We start from the raw sequence: 18,127 nt of genomic DNA on the forward strand, positions 1-18,127 counted from the left end.
CACTGAGAGTCAGGGTTCTGTAGGCATCTCACACAGAAATGGGAGCTGGGGAAGCCAGTGCTTTGCCAGCCTACAAGGCTGACTTGGATCTTACTCTTCCTGCCCTAGCACCTAACATAGTGCCTGGCTCAGTCCCCATTGACCTCTGAGTGGCCTCAAGGATTTCAGATTCCTTCTAGTTCTGGCTAAACTGCCTGAGGTCTCTTGTTGCTTCTTTCTTTCTCTTTAGCTTTAAGGAGGGAAAACTAGAGGGAGGCATATAAAGTGATGAAGAAAGAGAGAAAGTTATACAAGCTGAGCAGGAAGATGGGAATAGTGTGCTAGATGAAGAAATAAAAGAAAATAATGATATTAATTTTGTTCAGCCCTAGTCTGAGTGTGTTCCCTATAGTCACTCATTTAATCCAGGCACACAGGTGTATATGAGGAAGAGTCAGGATTCAAGGACGAAGTCGGCTGAGGAAGGGACCCTGAGGTGTGAGTACATGTGTCCCAGATGTGCCACATGTCAGCCAGCTGTTGGGGGTTGGGGAGGGGGATAACTCTACCCTTGGAAGACATCCTTTTGTGAATAGATTCACGAAGAGATTGTTTAGGGGTAAGATCAGTAACCATATTCAAATGACTAGCGTAGGGATAAAAACAGGTTCTTATAGCAAGGTTGTGCCCAACCAAAAAGGAGAAGATGCAGCTCAGACTGTCCAGGTGGGGGAGTGAGCGTCAGGCCTGGGGGCTCACCAGAGCGGGCGTTGATCCGGAACTGGGAGGAGCCTTCCAGGGAGTAGATGATGGACTCTTGGCCATACTCCCGAGAGCGGTCCAGGTCTGTAGCATTCAGAAACAGCACTGTGGCTCCTTTAAGGCGACAAGGAGGCAGAGATGTTGCTTAGTCCCTGGGACCAGGACCTGGGAACCTCTGGATGACCAGGCCTTAGGGAAGTGAGCAGCCTGCCTGTGGGGTGTCCCAGGGACAAGACTGGACTTACCCACTGCTTGTGGCCAAGATCCCTGGGCAGGTAGGGCAAGGCCCTGTGGATGGGTGAAGTCAGCCTGGGGTGGGCTGAGCCATCCCCACCTCCCTCTGCACTTCCCACCCCCACCTGACTTGCCCCACAGATTGACCAGCTTTTACTTTGAGTCAAATAGAAATGAAGCTCCATATTAACTTATTCTACATTTACTGCATCCAATTTTGGTTCTGTTTTATCCGTTCGCAGGGGAATTTATATGGGTTTTTATTTTCTCGTTAATGTCCAGTTAAGGCCTTTGCCTTCATTTCCAGCTACATGAAGTCCTGGGTTGGGAATTAGCTTTTCTTCCAGCTCTGGCCAGATGCCATGATGAGTGGTGGTTGCTTGCGAGGCTGAGGCTTGTGCCCACCCTCATGTCATCTACTTGCCAGCTGCAGTGTGCAGGCTACCGAGTCTTTTTTGTTTTTTTGTTTTTGTTTTTGTTGGTCATGGGTCTTGAACTCTGGGCCTGGGCGCTGTCCCCAAGCTCTTCAGCTCAAGGTGCGCACTCAACCACTTGAGCCACAGCACCACTTCCAGCAGAATCTTTACCTGTAGTCCCCTGGTCAGAGCATCTGGTTCTTATCCTCTGTAAATGAACCTAGCAGGACATCTACCTGAGGGTGGCTGGGAAGCTTCCTAAGGTGCAGCATCTAGGTGCCCTGCGCCCATAACCATAGCTACCATAGCTGCTCCTGTGCTGAGTGCCCACAATACCTGGGAAGGGCAGGCTGGGTGCCTTTCAGGGGTGGTGGCCTGGGGCCTCAGATCAGACTCTCCATCCTGATCAGGATGTGTCCCTTTATCGAAGCATACACAACTAGATGCACAGGAAAGGCCCCTCCTTGCAAGAGGCCCTGGGAGGGGGGGAGGGCTGGGGACTCCTGGTCAGGGGATTCCTAGTCAGAATAGGAAAGGATCAGCTGGGCACAGGCTGGCATTAGACACCAGAGAGATATGCAAAGGCTCTCATTAGAAGGCCAGTGGTACATGGAAGAGCATTCCTAATTCCAGCTGGCCCTGTCTCTGGCTGTCTTTGACTCCAGCTGTCTAGGAGCATGCTGCAAGGCTGCCTTTCAGGGACACTCTCTTGGATGTCATGGCTCCTGGGATGGATCTTATAGCACCACAGTCTCAGAACTCTTTGTGCTCTAGAGTCTTTTATCTGGATTGCTTAATGAAATGTGGATCATTATTCTCTTCCCACTAGACTAGCTACAGGAGGGCAGGGACCTAGTGCCCAGTGGGGTGTTGACTCCTAGTGCTCTGGCTTGTAACTAGATGTCTCCAAAACTGCTCCTGACTTGTAGAAAGATGCTCTGCCTAGGAGACAGAGAAGGCCTTAGGCCTTCTCTGTTGGAGTCTACACATGGCAGGTGCCTGCACCTGCTGGCTGCCCACCTTCAGGCCCTCTACCCCCTGCCCTGGCATACCTGCCATGATGTTCTCCACCACTGAGACAAAGTAGGCAGGCTTGCTGAAGGTGGGAGGATTGTCATTCTCATCCTGGAAAAAAAAAAAAGCAGATGGGTTACAGGTGCCAGGGGTCAGCCAGGCTGTCCAGCTGTCCAGAGCAGGTGCTGTGGGGCAGGCTGTGCCCACTGGGCCTGGGGAGTTCTGGCATAGCGTCATGAGAGTCAGCTGTCTCTTGGGTGGGATATGTTCAGGGTAAGACAGGACTCAAGAAAGCCTGTGCAATGCTATGGGACCAAGAGATAGTGAGTAAAGATGGAGTCGGCTTGCCTACAACTCCCAGTGTTCCTGGTCCCCACCCAGTCTTCTTTCCCTCAGCACATCTGCCCCAGGCAGGAGCTGTCTCCTTCATCTTCCCTTCTAGTTCAGCTAAGATGGAGGAAGATTCTAGGAGGCCCACAAGAAGGAAGGAAGAAAAAAATCACATAACCCTAAAAGATACTGAAGTATGCAGTGGCAGGACAGATCATTTTCAGAGCTGGGATACCTGCCGTGGGCTGGCTACAAGTGGAGACATGCAGACCCTCCTATATATACCTACAGCTACACACACACACACACACACACACACACACACACACACACACACACACACACACACAGCCTGGCACTGCCAATCTTTGGAGTGTTCTCTCCTGTGGCCCAGTCTGCACCAGGCCAGCAGGCACTTGGCTGAGGTGCTGATCCAGGCAAGAGGGAGGGTGGGGCTGTCTTGGGGGAATCAGCAGCAGGTATAGTCTCTCTCTTACCTTATATATAGTCCCTCCCTCACCTTATCCTTCAGAGCAGCTCCCCTGTGTCTGAGACTCTTCTCCTAACCACAGCTTTTGCAATCACTAGTCAAAAATTCTTCCTGCTCACTCTTGGGTAACTTGGCTCTGAGCCACCCCCACTCACCCTGTGCCCTAAGAGCAGTGTGCAGACAGACCTCGGGCACTGGGTGAGTTCCCCCACCCCAACCCTTGCCATAACAATCTTAGGTCCGGCTCTATTCAACCTTTGAGGGGAAGGATCCTTTTTTCCTTTATTAATTTTTATTAATTTATTTAAATTTTATTTGCTGGTCCTGGGGCTTGAACTCAGGGCCTGGACACTTTCCCTAAGCTGTTGTGCTCAATGTTAGTGCTCTACCACTTGAGCCACCCCTCCACTCCCAGCTTTTTGTAGTTCATTGGAGGTAAGAGTCTCATGGACTTTCCTGCCCGGGGTTGGCTTTGAACCTCAATCCTCAGATCTCAGTCACCTGAGTAGCTAGGATTACAAGTGTGAACCACCATCTCCCAGCTAGGATCCTCCCTCTTACTGTCCTCATGTCTAGCTATGAACACAGGAGAGATAAGGCCATGCCACCTGGTCTGCCACACCTCAGGACCTTAGAGCACCCCAGCCTGCTCTGCTCCCATAATCCCCAAACTGACCCCCTTGCTGGCTCATGCTAACCGGTCCCTCTTGCTAGGGAACTTGGTGGCCTCAGGCCTCCCTGGTTATCTGATGCCTGCACTGGTACAGTGAGACCTCTCCCTTACCTCTGTGAGGGCACAAGTGTAGGTCCACACACACTCATGCAGAGCTTCTGCTTCACTGCACGAAACGCCGCTGAGAATGTCAGTGACGGAGCGCGAGGCAGAAACTTATTAGCGATATTTCTCCGGATCCTGGAGCTCTGTTCGCTATTAGTTCTAATTCAACAGCTCCCACTATAAAAAGCTTATTGTCCCCTAATGGGAAATCTACAAACCGAGTTTGACTTCTTTATTAAAAACCAACAAGCAGTGGATGAAAAGGAATCACCTGGCCCTTCTCACCTGCTCCTCCTCTGAGCCCCAAGGCTCTGATCCGTCTCTCCCCACCCCTGGCCAGCTACTCCATCGTGCCCAGCTGGGTTTTCCTTTCCTTTTCTTTTTTTCTTTTCAATCGAGAAAAAATCCTTTTTGGTGAAGGGAGGAGGCAGCTTAGTGGAGTGACAGCTACTTAAAAACCACCCACATGCAAAATCAGCCCGAAGGCGGTGACCTTTTCAAGTGTGGTCCTTAGACACGAGTGACTGTGCTGTGTAAAAAGCCCTGCTCTGAAGACCAAGACAGAATAGATGTGCCTGTCTTTGTTGCCAGTCCCTCCCACTGCCAGGGGGCTGGGGTAGACAAGAGGCAAGCACCAAAACCCTGTGGACCCCTCTGGCAGCACCAGAGGGGGAGCAGATACGTGCAAATAAGGCTCATCCCAGGGTGCACCTGGCTTGCCAAGTGAAACCAAAGTCAGGTTGAGATCCGCAGTCAGGGTCAGGCCACTAGGTGGAGAACACCAGGACACCATTATATGCAGGGAATGACTTCAGGCTCTGTGGACTAAGGCAAGAGGTGGTGGGTTTAAGACAGAGTATTTGGCGGAGAGTCTCTTCCTGTGAAGTCACTTCCTGTTGTGGTCCTAAGCAAGGGCTCTAGAAGCAGGGCCCTGAGTCTGCACCTCCCTCTGTCCCTGCATGTGCCTAGCCTTGGCCTCCCTGCCACCCTGAAGTTTATTCCCCCTCCCCACTCCCAAAACCCACCTGGAAGGCTCCCCCAGGCATTGCCTCCTTTTCCCATTACCCAAGCTCCACATTAGTAGGGATGTAAGGAGGGCCTCCTACCTGGGCTAGAAGCTTCCCAAGTGGGAGGTGGCACCGGGGCTTTGGTCCATGCTTGATGAAGCTGGCAGTGACAGGAAAGACCACCCAGCAAGCTGGCTCTGGGCCAGACTTTACTAAGCTTATGTCAAATCTCTGTGTATCTCCTAGCTGATATCTGATTTAATCCTTGGGAGCTGATAATGCACTGACTTCCGTTGACGACGTGCTCACTCTTCCTTTAGATGTGTGGGGGGAGTGGGAGGAGGGGTGTGCTTGTGCTTGATCAGGTATGTGAGGGCCTCAGGGGGGAGAGGCCCATGAGCATTACTGTCCAGCTTGCTCTGCATCCCCAGGATGGTTAGGGGAGCTGCATGGGGGGAAAATGAGCCAGCCGTGGAGATGGATTGAGGGACTGATAATTTTAGACAGGGACACACTAAGGTGTGCTTGACATTCATGTCAGACAAGCCATGCTTTGCTTTCCAGTCCCTTTAGGTCTTTAAAGGGGTGGGAAGAGATAAGAGAAAAGCAGAGGGACAGAGGAGAGACTAGAAATAGAAGAGAGGGGGATGGGGAAGGGGTGACCTTCCCGGTATCCCTGAAGGCTTTGAAGTACTTGGCCATCAATGAAAGAACCCTACTCCATTTCCTCCTTGCTGTCACTCCATTTCCTTCTTGCTGTTCTCAGCTCCTCCTCCCTCAAAGTCTGTCCTGAAGCTCCCCTACATGGAGTCAGAGCAGAGTCAGTGCCCCTGAGCTTCCAGGCCTCCCTGGTCAGTCATACTGACAAGTGGCTACAGCAATGGAGAGGTATGCTGGAAGCAGACCTTGGGACCTTCTAAGCTGTGGAGACAGGCAAAGATGTAGGGGACATGGCCCTATACCATGGGGTTGGGGCAGGGCCGCTGATACTTACAAACACCTCAATGATGACTGGGACGGTGCTGTTGAGAGGGGGGTTGCCGGCATCCTCGGCCATGACTGTCAAGTATATCAGCCCATTGGGAATCTGTTCATAATCCAGGGGACGGCTCACACTGATCACTGAAATGACAGGAGTGGGAATCTAGGCCCCCTGTAAGCAGACTTCAGCTGTCCCAGAAGCCACAGTTCCCCCTCAGGCTGAGAATATATGGGTAAGCACTACTTCATAGATGAAAACACCAAGCTCAGAGTGGGCCAGGCCATGGCTGGAAAGGCTGAGAGGGGAGCATGGGGCTGTGGCAGGAGACTCAGCCGCTAAGACTCCACCACAGATCTCCCCAGGCAGTTTGAGGACTCCTTTCTCCTACATGCTGCTCCAGGAGGGTGTCAGCTCCCTGAGTACCAGCGGCACTGGGAGGCAGAAGATGACTTTCCCCCTCTAGAGAAGGCTGAGAGTGCAAGAAACCCACTAACCAGCCATCTTCCCAGCTAGGTGCTCAGTGCCATGCCACTCACCTCCATAGCCCTCGTACACGCTGATGTCAAAGTAGCTGCCAAAGGCAGAGGCATTGACAATGCTATAGGTAATCTGGTTGTTGGGAGGGGAGTCTTCATCTGTGGCCTGGAAGGAGGAGAACAGGTAAGGCCCCAGGAGTCTACAGAAGGCTGGAAACCAGACAAAGGAGGATGGGTGGGAAGAGCGAGCAAGTGCCTTCTTTGGGTGACCCAGCTCATGTCACATCCTGGCTCAGGACTTCAAGGACCTCCCCCTTGTCCCTCAGCTGGAACCCACCCTCTAGCTCTTGGAAAATACCCTACTCTTCTCCATGTTCTGGGTATGGTGGTAGCCTGGAGAATTAAGAGGGTAGCCCAGGGGCTGGAAAGAGGTACCAGGCTCTACCCCTCCTTCTGTCCTAGCTCCAACATCCCAGCCCACTGATACATCTCCTGACCTCTAGACCAAGGTAAGACAGACAATGATTTGGGTACAGTTTGTACCCCAAGGGTCCAGGTGCTGCTGGTTCAGTCCTTGATGTGGCAGTATTAAGAGGAGGTAGAATCTTTAAGGGGTGGGGCCTATTGGGAGATGGTTAGGTCATTGGGAGCTCTATGACTAGAATGGATTAATGTAGCTCTGGAAGAACTTGAGTTACTTCTGGTGATTTGCTATTAAATAAGCAAGTCTAGCCCTGAATCTCTCTGGTTTTCTATCTGGTTTCCATGTAATCTCTTCTCACACATGCTTCCCATCCTGAGGCTACCTGCCATGCTGTGATACAGTTAACAAGGCCCTCACCAGAGGCCAAATTAATGGGAACACCAAATCTTAAGCCTTCAGCCTCCAAAACTGAGTTCTACACAAACCTCTTTTGTTTATAAAATATACAGTATAGGGCTGGGAAGATGGCTCAGTGGTAGAGCACTTGCCTTGCATGCATGAGGCCCTGGGTTTGATTCCTCAGCACCACATAAGCAGGAAAAAAAAAGCCAGAAGTGGTGCTGTGGCTCAAGTGGTAGAGTGCTAGCCTTGAGCTGAAGAGCTGAGGGACAGTGCCCAGGCCCAGAGTTTAGGCCCCATGACTGGACAAAAAAAAAAAAAACCCCACAGTCTAAGGTGTTTTATCACAGCAATAGATTACAGACTGGAGTGCTATATGTCCCATCAGTCCTCTTGTACCTCCTATAATTTCTTATTCAGTTGTTGCCTACTTTTCTTAGACCATCAGCCCCATGGAAAACATTACAATTGTGTTTCTTATTTTCAGCAGCATACTAGAATCCAGTGTAGTACATGGCATACAGTAGGTATTTAATAAATGTGTGTTATATCAAAGCAAAAAGAAGAAGGCACTTGGAGGGGAAGCTTTCCTTTCCTTGAATGCCTGAATAAATAGCTACTTTCCAGATTGTCCCTGGGCCTAGAAGTCTCCAGCATTTCCCAGTCTCTGGTGTATCTGGAGTCCAGTGGGGAGGAGAGAGCAATGGGGTCCAATGGGAAACTGTGGCCATGCTGAGTGGCACATGACTCTCTTCTCTCTGTTTACTGCTACTCATATCCCTCTGCTCTTGCCTTCAGAAAGATGCTCTGAAGGAAGCCCTGGGTGGGCAGCTTAGGACAGGGGTCTGGAGGATGTGGCTGGTACTCTGCAGGAGGACACTGGTAGACAAGAGCCTCTGTTCCAGAGCTGGCTCTGCCTCTCTATTGTTGCACAGCATCTTCCAGGGCCTGTCCTTCCCCTCCTGCCTCCTTTTCTATAAAATGAAGCATTGGGGGCCTTGCACAAAGAACTGCTGCCCACTCAATGGGAGATGGGGCTTCTCTGTACTCAGTGGTGACTAGCTGAGCCAGACACTATGAACACAGTTGCTGGGGATAGAAGGTGCTGCTCAGAAAAGGTGCCATACAGGTCAAGAATGTGACTTCTCCCCCCACCCCACCCCCCACCCCGCCCTTGTGGATGGGAGGTGAATACCTTTCTCCCTTCCTAAGGTAGTCAGGCAGAATGAGTGGAGTGAGGATAAATGGAATGGTTACAAGCCTCCCCCCCCGCCCCCCCGCCCCCGGGACCTTACCCGGAGCCGCACCAGCTGCGTGACAGAGGGCTCATTCTCCCTCAGGGCACCCACGTAGGCATCCTTCTGGAAGGTGGGCACATTGTCATTGACATCTAGCACGTTGATCCTGACCCTGCCCGTTGTCTCCTCACCACCCCCATCCCGAGCAATGACGGTCAAGGTGAAGCGCTGGATGAGTTCATAGTCCAGCCGAGCAATCAGCATGATCAGCCCCGTGTCCTTGTCCAGGGAGAACCTGCATCAGGTAGGAAGGAGGGAGAGAAAAGATACCCCGTTCAAGTGGGTTAGGGGATGAACACTGTAAACACTTCAGGGAGGAACCTGGGGTGGAAGGACCTTGCTGCTGAGAGCAGGACCTTTCAAGAACTGGAGAATGTGTAGATGTTGGAGAGCCACAGGGCACAATTTCTGCCACCTTCGAGAGTTCTGCTGCATCAAAATGGTCTAAAAAGGCAGCAGAATGTCCCATAAGGGGAAGGTCCTCTCAGCAAAGAGACTGGCTCGTGTCCTGTGGGGGCAGCAGTGGCTTCCTCTGATGTCCCCTCCAGAGGCCATCAGTGGGCATGCATGTGCTCTGCCCGTGTGACAGCTACCAGCCAACCAAGCCTGGAAGGTCCCAGCTTAAGTACAGTGCAAGTTCCAGGAGAAATGTTGAGAAATCCTGAAGTCAGGCCCAGGCTCCATGAATATAGGTTGCCAGGACCCGGCTGCTCCATGCACTCAGCCCATGCATACGTTTTGTTTTTTATTTCTCATCTGCAGAGGCCTCTGCCTCAGAGTAGCTAGAGATGCCGGTGACACAGCTAGATGTCTCAGGCTCTTCTTGATCATTCACACAGATAGTCAGAGCCAGCAATTGGAGCTGACAGCCACTAATGTTCTCTTTCTGTTGGGCTTCCAAATTCATCAAACTCTTTGTCTTTAGCAACAGATCTGCCCTCTCAATTCAAGGCTTTGATCATGTTAAAACAAGATGGTGTCCCCTTGGCTCCAATTATCTTTAGACAAGGATAAAAGATGGCCCAGAGCTATTCCAGGACCATGTCGATTGGCAAGGTGGCACAGGTCAGGTGGTGAGGGAAGTATCTCACTTATTGACTGTTGCTTATAAAGGCTCCCCTCTTAGGTGCTAGTGGCTCATACCTGTCATCCTAGCTATTAAGGAGGCTGAGATCTGAGAATCACGGTTTGAAGCCAGCCCAGACAAACAAATCTGTGAGACTTGTATTTCTAATCAACCGGTAAAAAGCCAGAAGTGGAGATGTGGCTCAAGTTGTAGAACACCAGACTTGAGTGAAAAAGCAACATTGTGAAACCCTGAGTTCAATCCCCAGTACTAGCAGAGGGACAGGAAGGAAGGAAGAAAGGAAGGCAGGCAGGCAGGCAGGCAGGCAAGCTCCTTTCTGTCTGCTGGAAGCTGTGGCCTAGGGTAAAGACCATGCACAGAGGCCCAGCCCTGGCATCTACCAGCTGTGTGAATTTGGGCACATGCATTAGCCTCTCTGACCTGCAGTAGAGTGAAAATGGTAATTGAGTTCTTCTAGCCTTCAGTTGTAAGGACGATGCCTGTAACACGTCAGCTGCAGCTGCTGGTAGTGGCAGGGGTTGTGTTGTGTACAACCACAGACACATAGTCACAGACCACAATCTTCTTCAGTCCCAAAGCTACAGGCTGACCTTTGAGGGTCACAGAAACCACATCCTAGAGGGCTTAGGGGCTTGACCAATCAGAGGGGCCAGGGTAGCAGCTTACCTGTCAGGGTCATCACTGAAGAAATAGTTGACTTCCCCAAAGATGCCCACGTCATTGTCTGTTGCCTGTGGGGTGAGAAGAAGAAGTTGTTCCTGGTTACTCAAGAAGCTGAGATCTGAGGGTCACGGTTCAAAGACAGTCTGTGAGATTCTTATCTCCAGGCAGAAGTGGAGCTGTGGCTCAGGTGGTCAAGTGTAAAAGCTCAGGGATAGAGCACAAAAGTTCAGGGATAGTACCCAGGTTCTGAGTTCAAGCCCCAGGATGGGATCACACACATGCAACATAAACATAAAACATAAGTGGTTGCTGCTGGACCAGCCAAGGCTCCTATCTTATTGAGAAAGGGGCTCCAAGCAACCTAATTTTCTCTGTGGCCCAGATGGATTTTCTAGAGCCAAGATGCACAATCTGGTGCTTATGTTATACTGGTGAGCACGCTTCTAGAGGCTGTGTCTTCAAGGACCCCCCCACCTGTGTGGCTCTGCCCTTCTGCCTCAGGCTAGGCTTGGTGCCTTCATTCTCTGCAGATTCTCAGGAGGCCTGGGGCAGAACTCTGAACCTGTGTCTGTGTTGTGGCCTATATATGTGCAGTGTCACATACAACAAAGATGTGGAGGCAGATTTCTGGTTCTGCCTTTGACCCCAGGAATAATCTCACATACAACAAAGGTGTGGAGGCAGATTTCTGGTTCTGCCTTTGACCCCAGGAATAATCTACTGCATGACAGAGCCCTTTACCTGCCTGGCAACTGCCAAACTTCCAGGCTTGTCTCCATACATCTTCTCCAGGGCCTCTTCTCACTGGCCCAGGCAGGGTAAGTTCCAACTGCCTAACTCTGCTCCCAGCCCAGGGCCTGGCCCAGGAGAGACCACTACTGGATCAGCATAGCCCTCCCTGGGATTGTCTGTCCTTACTGTTGCTGGGGATAGAACTTTCTTCTAGTGAGTGGAGCTGGGGTGAGGTGACTAGAAATTGCTAGGGGTTTGGGAAGGACAGAGCTGCACCCAGAGGAGCTGGGAAGGAATAGAGCTGAACCCTGATGGCTTAGGGTCCTGAGTCTAATGTCCCTTCCCACCTGCAGACTGGTTTGGGAGTCTGCCCAGGCTAGACCAAAGCTGAGTGGCTTTGTGGCTTGGGAAGAGAAGCCACTTCTGCAGGTGACACAGCAGGGTGGAGACCTGGGCAGTGGGCACTGCCATCATGCCTTTTACCCTGTCAGTGTGCTGGGAGCTTTCTAGTCTCAGCCCCACCAGCACCCATGTGACCAGGAATACAAGACACCGCCAACTTCCTGTACATCACAAAGTAGACCTGGGACCCATGAAGCCTCAGGATCCTGCTGCCGCTCTGGGTGGTGAATTGGGGGGGGGACTCCCCCATCCCTATCTGATATTATGCCTTTAAGACCCTCCCTATTTCCCCTTTCCCCTAGGTGATGGTGATGGCTCTGGAGGGTTGGCTTTTGTGGCTGGGACTTCCGGCTTCTTTTTCATCCTTAACATGGCTATAGTCCACACTGTAGTCTAAAGGACACTTCCTTCTTTCCTTCTCTTGCTCCCTCCCTCCCTCCCGTTTCCCTTCTTCCCTCCTTCTTTTTCTCTCCCTTCCTCTATTCCTTTCTTTTTTCCTCCCTCCCCACTTCTGTCTTGTCACATTATGCACATTACACACATACTTCACCCCTGGCACTGCTCTAGGTAGACATGTGTTCCAGACCTAGGCCCCTGTCCTGGAGCTGCGAGAGAGGCCCCGTACTGCCCTTGGGGTCACTTCTGTCCACTTTACACTCAAGTCTTCTCTGAAAGATGGTAACAAAGGCTCCATGGCTAAAAATATATTTTAATACCTTTCTTCTACTTGGTATTTTCTGAGGTCCCCTTCAAAGCAAGCTCCTAGATCCTATGAAATCTATTAAATTCTATGTTCTTTATAATAAACCTGAATTTTCATGAGAAAGTTAATTCGTGTTCAGTATATTCAGTTCTGGAAGGCAGACCTGTGAATAATATCTCTCTATCCCAAATGAATGAAATGAAAAATATGTTTATACTCAAAGAATTAAGACCTTAGTTAACCAGAAAATGTGGCTATTCATAAAGGTGCCATTTCCAGGAGCTCTGCCTCCTGTAAATGCCTCTTCCATCCTCACCCCAGCCTGGCCAGGCTCAGTTATCCTGGCTTACTGGGGGCAGGTTGGATAAGTGGGATTGATGCAGCCCACTGCTAGCCCCCTGGCGGGCCTCCCCTGACTCAGATACCCTCCTTACAACTACACTTTGTCATTTGAGCACTGTGCACATATTATCTCTCCATCCTTACCCCAACCCCAGGAAGGAGGATCAGTTATGTTGACCACCTCCCACTTACAGACAGGGAAACTGAAGGAAGGATGGAGGAAGGAGGATCAGTTATGTTGACCACCTCCCACTTACAGACAGGGAAACTGAATTAGTGAGGGACCACAACTAGAAAGGGATCAGAGCTGATTTGATCCTTGGCTGCCTATCATGGTGCTTGGCCTCAAAACCATGGTGAGGAGCCTGGGTATTCCAGAGGAGGGGAGACCAAAGGTCCTGCCCATGACCTTTCCTTCTTCCCATCCAGGGTCATACAGGAAGGGGGAAAGAACACCGGGTGTGGGTTCTACAGACAGAGCACACATAGCATTAGGACATAATAACCATGACTCATGATAACCATGAGGAAGAGCTCATAGCTACCATATTGTGCTTCCATGGTGCAGAGCCAGTTTTAGGTACAGATCCCAGTTCCAGGCCATTGTCACCAGCCAGGCCATTGTGTGAGCAAAAGCAGGTCCTCAGGCCTCTGTGCCCTTCTCTGTCAAAAGGAAGGGCTGGGGAAGCTCAAGGGCTGAGTGGCCACCTGTTGGGATGCTGCTGGGCAGAGACAATGCCTGGCACATAGTATGCGCTCCCTCAATCCCTGAAAAAGAAAGGAATGAGCAAAATCTAGAAAGAAGGGTTTGTGGAAAGGGAAAATGAAGTGATAAAAAGTAAGGAAGAGCAGATTCTGAAGGAGGGGACAAGCCAAAGGTGGAGAGCTAGCCAAACACAAGGGTTCCTGCCCTTCATAGTTGGCCTCCCACAGAACTGTGCTCAGACTGTCAGGGCAGGAAGGACTCCTGAGGGTGCCCAGCAGTCCCCTTATTCTGGGGCTCAAGGGAGCTGAGACCCAGGCCCCCATGATCCGGGTGTCAAGCCTTGGGAGACTGTTTTAGAGCAGATGCTGGCTTTTCCCCTTCCCCCCTCCTCCTGCCAGCCCCCCCCCCCCCCATGCCTGCCCTCCCTTCTCCAGGTTGGCCGAGCACAGGGAAGGCCCCACAGCAAGCCCTGTCCCTGGGGGCTTCTCACTGCCCACTCAGGGAAGATTTGTGAGTCCTTAAGTGCCACCAGCTAATGACCACATGAAATATGTATACCTGGTAACAAGGAGCCGGGGAGCTTTCATTTCTCAAGTGCACGAAGCAGAGGAGGGCCAGTTAAGCTGCCTTCGTGCTCTGCATGGGGGTGGGCAGCAGGTGCTGACAGCCAGGGCTGAGCTGGGCAGGCTGAGCAGAAGATGAGGCACCAAATCTGCCCTCAAAGACAGTTCCTCCCCCTGTTCATGCCTTCTCAAACTCTGTGGTTATCTCCAGGCTCACCCTGGGCCCAGACTTGGATCATACACTTCTATGCCCAGGACAACTCTGACCATACTGCTCACTTCTGTGGATCCTGGTCCCCTCTCTTGCCTGGCTCACCCCCTTCCTTAGCCCCCTCCCCCACTCAAGCTGGGACTAGAGTCTACCCTGTACACGTTCAATATTCCCTTAGCTCCTCTGGGAGTCCCTGAGGCTAGGTTGAGAACTCAAAGCTAGTAAAGGGAGTGGCTAGGCACTAAATACACCCTCCACATCTGCATTTGCACCCACATCTGCATGGCAGATAAGTACTCAGAGCAAATACCGCACGTATGGTCCACCTGGCCACTCCACTGCCCACCCACCACCCTGCCCATCCTGGCAGCAGTGCCCAGACTCCCTGCTTATTATGACAACTTGCAAACATTTTTCCCCCAAACTTGCTCACAGCAGCCACTCAAAAGCCCCACAGCCACACTGAGTGATAGAGGCCCACACAAGATAGGTAAACATGAGTTGTCAAGGGCTTGTGACTACAGAACAAATACCTTCTTCATGCCACCAACCATGCATGGGTAATGAGCTCCCGGTCCCTTCAGGGGCTCCTGGAGTCTCTTGGCCGGGCAGATGAAGGAAGGGATGCCCAGTTGGCCATGCTGGGTGGTTTGCATTGAAATTGACGACTCTTACGAAATGCCGAATCAGGGTTCCAGGCAAGCATCTCAACTGTGCTCAGGCTCCTGTCCCCGGAGCATATGTCTGCCACCATTCTACCCTGTCTGCCTCAGACTCTGCTCTTCACCAGTCATCAAAAGCTCTTCTAAGAGGCTCAGGGACAAGAAATCAAAACCAATGGCGAATGTGATTGTTGTCCTCTGCTCGAAAATGGCAGCCAGGCACTGCTGGCTCAAACCTGGAATCAATCCGTACCTATTTAGGAGGCTGAGAGCTAGAGGATCAAGGTTAGAAGCCAGTTTGGGCAGAAAAGTCTTGAAATTCCATTTCTAATTAATCAGTAAAATGTTGGACTGGAGGAGGGGCAAGAGAGCAGGATCAGAAAGGCCCTAAGTTCAAGCTCTGCTTGAACTAATACAAACTAAAAACAAAAACTCCCCATCCCTGAAAAAAAACCCACATTCCTGCTGGATTAATTCCAGATTTAGACCCTGGTGTCAAGCCTTTGTATTCTTTTTTCTTTTCGTTCAAGACTTGAACTTGAACTAGGTATCTGATGCTTTCTTTCATTCACTGGCTAGTGTTCTACCAACTGGGCCACAGCTCCAACCCCAGGCCTTTGTATTCTTTTCTTTTTTTTTTTGTCGGTCATGGGGCTTAAACTCTGGGCCTGAGTGCTATCCCTTAGCTCTTCAGCTCAAAGCTAGCTCTACCACTTGAGCCACAGCACCACTTTCAGTTTATTGGAGATAAGAGTCTCATCGACTTTCCTGCCCGGGCTGGCTTTGAACCATGATCCTCAGATCTCAGCCTCCTGAGTAGCTAGGATTTCAGGTGTGAGACACTGGTGCCTGGCTAGGCCATTGTTTTCTTGTATCCACTTCTTCTTGGATGCTCTTTAACCTGCTCTCTCACTGCTGGTTACCCATCCATGTCCAAACTCTGACTACAACCCTGAACATCCTCTGCCTTAAGTGGCTCCTTGACTGTCCACTGGTCATGACCTAAGAGTTCCTGGCCACACCTCCTGCAGAACACTCAGCACAGTTGGGGTTCCTGAGGACTGCTGTTTGTTCCCCACTTCCCTCCTGCTGAAGAAGGAGTCTGTCCAACTTATTTGTGTGTCCTCACAACCTTTTCTTTTTGGTGTGCCAGTCCTGAGGCTTGAACTCAGGGCCTCAAGCTCTTGGCTTTTTCACTTGAGGCTGGCACTCTACCACTTGAGCTACAGCTCTGCTTAGGGCTTTTTGCTGGTTAATTGGAGGTAAGAGCCTGGTAGGCCCTTCCTGCCTGAACTGGCTTTGAACCTTAATCTTCAGATTCCAGCCTCCTGAGTAGCTTGGATTATAGGGTAAGCCATCAGCATCTGACAAGACTCACAATTTTGACCAAACTGAGTAAAATGTATGATTCTCACTATGAGCTGGCACAGAGGAGGCCAGCATGACCTTCCTCATGTGGAGCTGCTGCCATCAGCAGATGCCACGGTGGGTATCAAGCAGCTAATGGGACTTGTAGACAGCTAATGGGGCCAGCTGGGGCTCCTAAAACATCCAAGGCTCTGACCTTGGACAGAGCCCTGCTGGCCCAAAGCTGGAGGCAGGAGAAGGGACTCACCCATTGGTCCTAGGAGGAAAAGAATATAGAGCAATAGAGGGGCAGATGGAAGATGCCTGCCATACCTGAAATCTTCCTTCCTGACAGAGACCTGACCACTCTCACTCAGTCACAGATTCAATAGTTATTTTTTGAGCTTTTCCAGTGTGCCAGCTAATGGACCAGGCACCAAAGTGATCACCATAAGCATGACAAATGGTTACTGGCAGATGACCTACCACTGGAACAGGGGAGCCAGACAATGGTGGAGAGAGAGAGACAGGGAGGGAGAGAGGGAGGGAGAAAGAAGGAGGAGGAGAGAGGGAGGCAGAGAGAGAGAGAGAGAGAGAGAGAGAACTTAGACCATGGCAGTGGTGAGAGTCACAAGAAAGACAAAGCAGACAGGCTTGAAGGCAGCGGGGTAAGGCTCTTTGGCAAGGTACTTCTCTACAGAACAGTCACTGCTGGGTACCGAGGCCTGGGAGCCCAGGATATCTCTGTCTCTCCAAGCCCAGGAAGACCTGTGAGCAGGTCAGTGGCTGTCCCTGCCATCAGCACATGTCTTCTTGATCACTGCCTGTCCCTGCTATGGGCACATGGGGAGAGGACGAAGCTAGGACTGGTACTACTGAGCCCTTATTTATAAGGCCTCCCTCTGATGGCCCAATGCTAGCATTACCACAAAAACGAGGTCCCTCATTTAGACTTTATAATTGTGTCCACAGTGCTTATTTCCGTGATGGACAATGCCTGCCGAAGTGTAATTTTCTTCTGCTGACAGAAGGGGAAAAATAAATACACATGGGGAGAAAATTCCAAAGGTTAGGACAAGGTGACAGCCATGCCTGTGGTGAGGGAATGGCCCTTCCCCAGATTCGTCAGGCTCAAGTCAGAATACCCAACTTCTCTGCAGACTACAGGGAGCAGGAGGTAAAAGGCTGCCCCTTGCTTTTTTTGGTTCCGAGAAATTCACTGCAGGCCACAAAATTTGTCAAGCATTTCTGGTGCTTTATTTCTCTCTGTCCTCTCAATAGCCACATCTGTATTTTCTCCACTCTACAGGTGAAAAAGGGAACTTGGGCTCATAGAGGTCAATCACTTGACCCTAAGTCCAACAACCACAGCACTGGGACATAAACCCAATTTATCCTCTTAACCATTCCCTTCCTGTGTTCTGTCTATAGATGGGGCCGGGGAAAGGGGTTTTCTTGCAGTTTTATGGCTCAGTTGCGGGATCTGAGTTACTTCTATCCTGGAGAAGCCGGAATGGCTCCCAAAAGCAGAAGTCTTTTTGCTTTCCCAATGGCTCTGCCTCCTACTTCTTCCAGGAGAGGGTGGGGCTCCAAGCAATTGGCTGATCCATTCAGCATATAGGGAGGGATATGTCCAGGATGTAGCCTCGAGTCCCTCTAATATCCAAATGGGCACCTCCCACAGACACCCCCCCCCCCCCAAAAAAAATAAAAACAGAAACAAAAACAAAAAAACAAGGTCCCTAGCCCCTGCCTATGCCTGGCCTTGGTCTGTCAGTGTCTACTGAAGGTCTGGGCAGCCCAGCCAGCTACAGGTATCTTTCCACCTGTCTGTGGTGAATTACCCAGCTCCTAAGCATCCAGGTCTGTCTGCATCCCATGGGCCCAGACACTGACTGGCACAGCTCCTGCTCGCTGACACTTGTGTCAACATCCATGCCTACTTCCAAGGACTCACCATGCCAACAGGGGTCAGATCCTCCCAGCTCAGTCCCTTTCTGGTGAGCTTCTTCTTGCCCAGCTGGTCTTTGCCATAAGTAGTCACCACCTGCCACACCCCCCCCCCCCCATTCATCTGCCCCCAAGGTATCTGACTGCATGCCTGTCCCTGTGTTTCCCTA

The 18,127-nt window shown here is 51.1% G+C and overlaps 1 protein-coding gene across 4 annotated transcripts in view; it reads right to left on the reverse strand.

Annotated features, from left to right (window-relative positions):
• Cdh23 (cadherin related 23) overlaps nucleotides 1-18,127 on the reverse strand; it is a 322,925-nt gene that overhangs the window by 116,633 nt on the left and 188,165 nt on the right. For all 4 annotated transcript variants that reach the window (XM_042690127.1, XM_042690128.1, XM_042690124.1 and 1 more), the window contains 6 exons: nucleotides 10,343-10,407; nucleotides 8,587-8,824; nucleotides 6,529-6,634; nucleotides 6,005-6,132; nucleotides 2,444-2,516; nucleotides 739-855 (listed from right to left, as the gene is read on the reverse strand). In XM_042690127.1, the coding sequence (XP_042546061.1) occupies nucleotides 739-855; nucleotides 2,444-2,516; nucleotides 6,005-6,132; nucleotides 6,529-6,634; nucleotides 8,587-8,824; nucleotides 10,343-10,407 (727 nt within the window). The remainder of the gene's footprint in view (nucleotides 1-738; nucleotides 856-2,443; nucleotides 2,517-6,004; nucleotides 6,133-6,528; nucleotides 6,635-8,586; nucleotides 8,825-10,342; nucleotides 10,408-18,127) is intronic.

The sequence above is a fragment of the Dipodomys spectabilis genome, unplaced genomic scaffold (genome assembly GCF_019054845.1).
Source record: "Dipodomys spectabilis isolate Male_0828 unplaced genomic scaffold, ASM1905484v1 ptg000136l, whole genome shotgun sequence".
NCBI lineage: Eukaryota > Metazoa > Chordata > Mammalia > Rodentia > Heteromyidae > Dipodomys > Dipodomys spectabilis.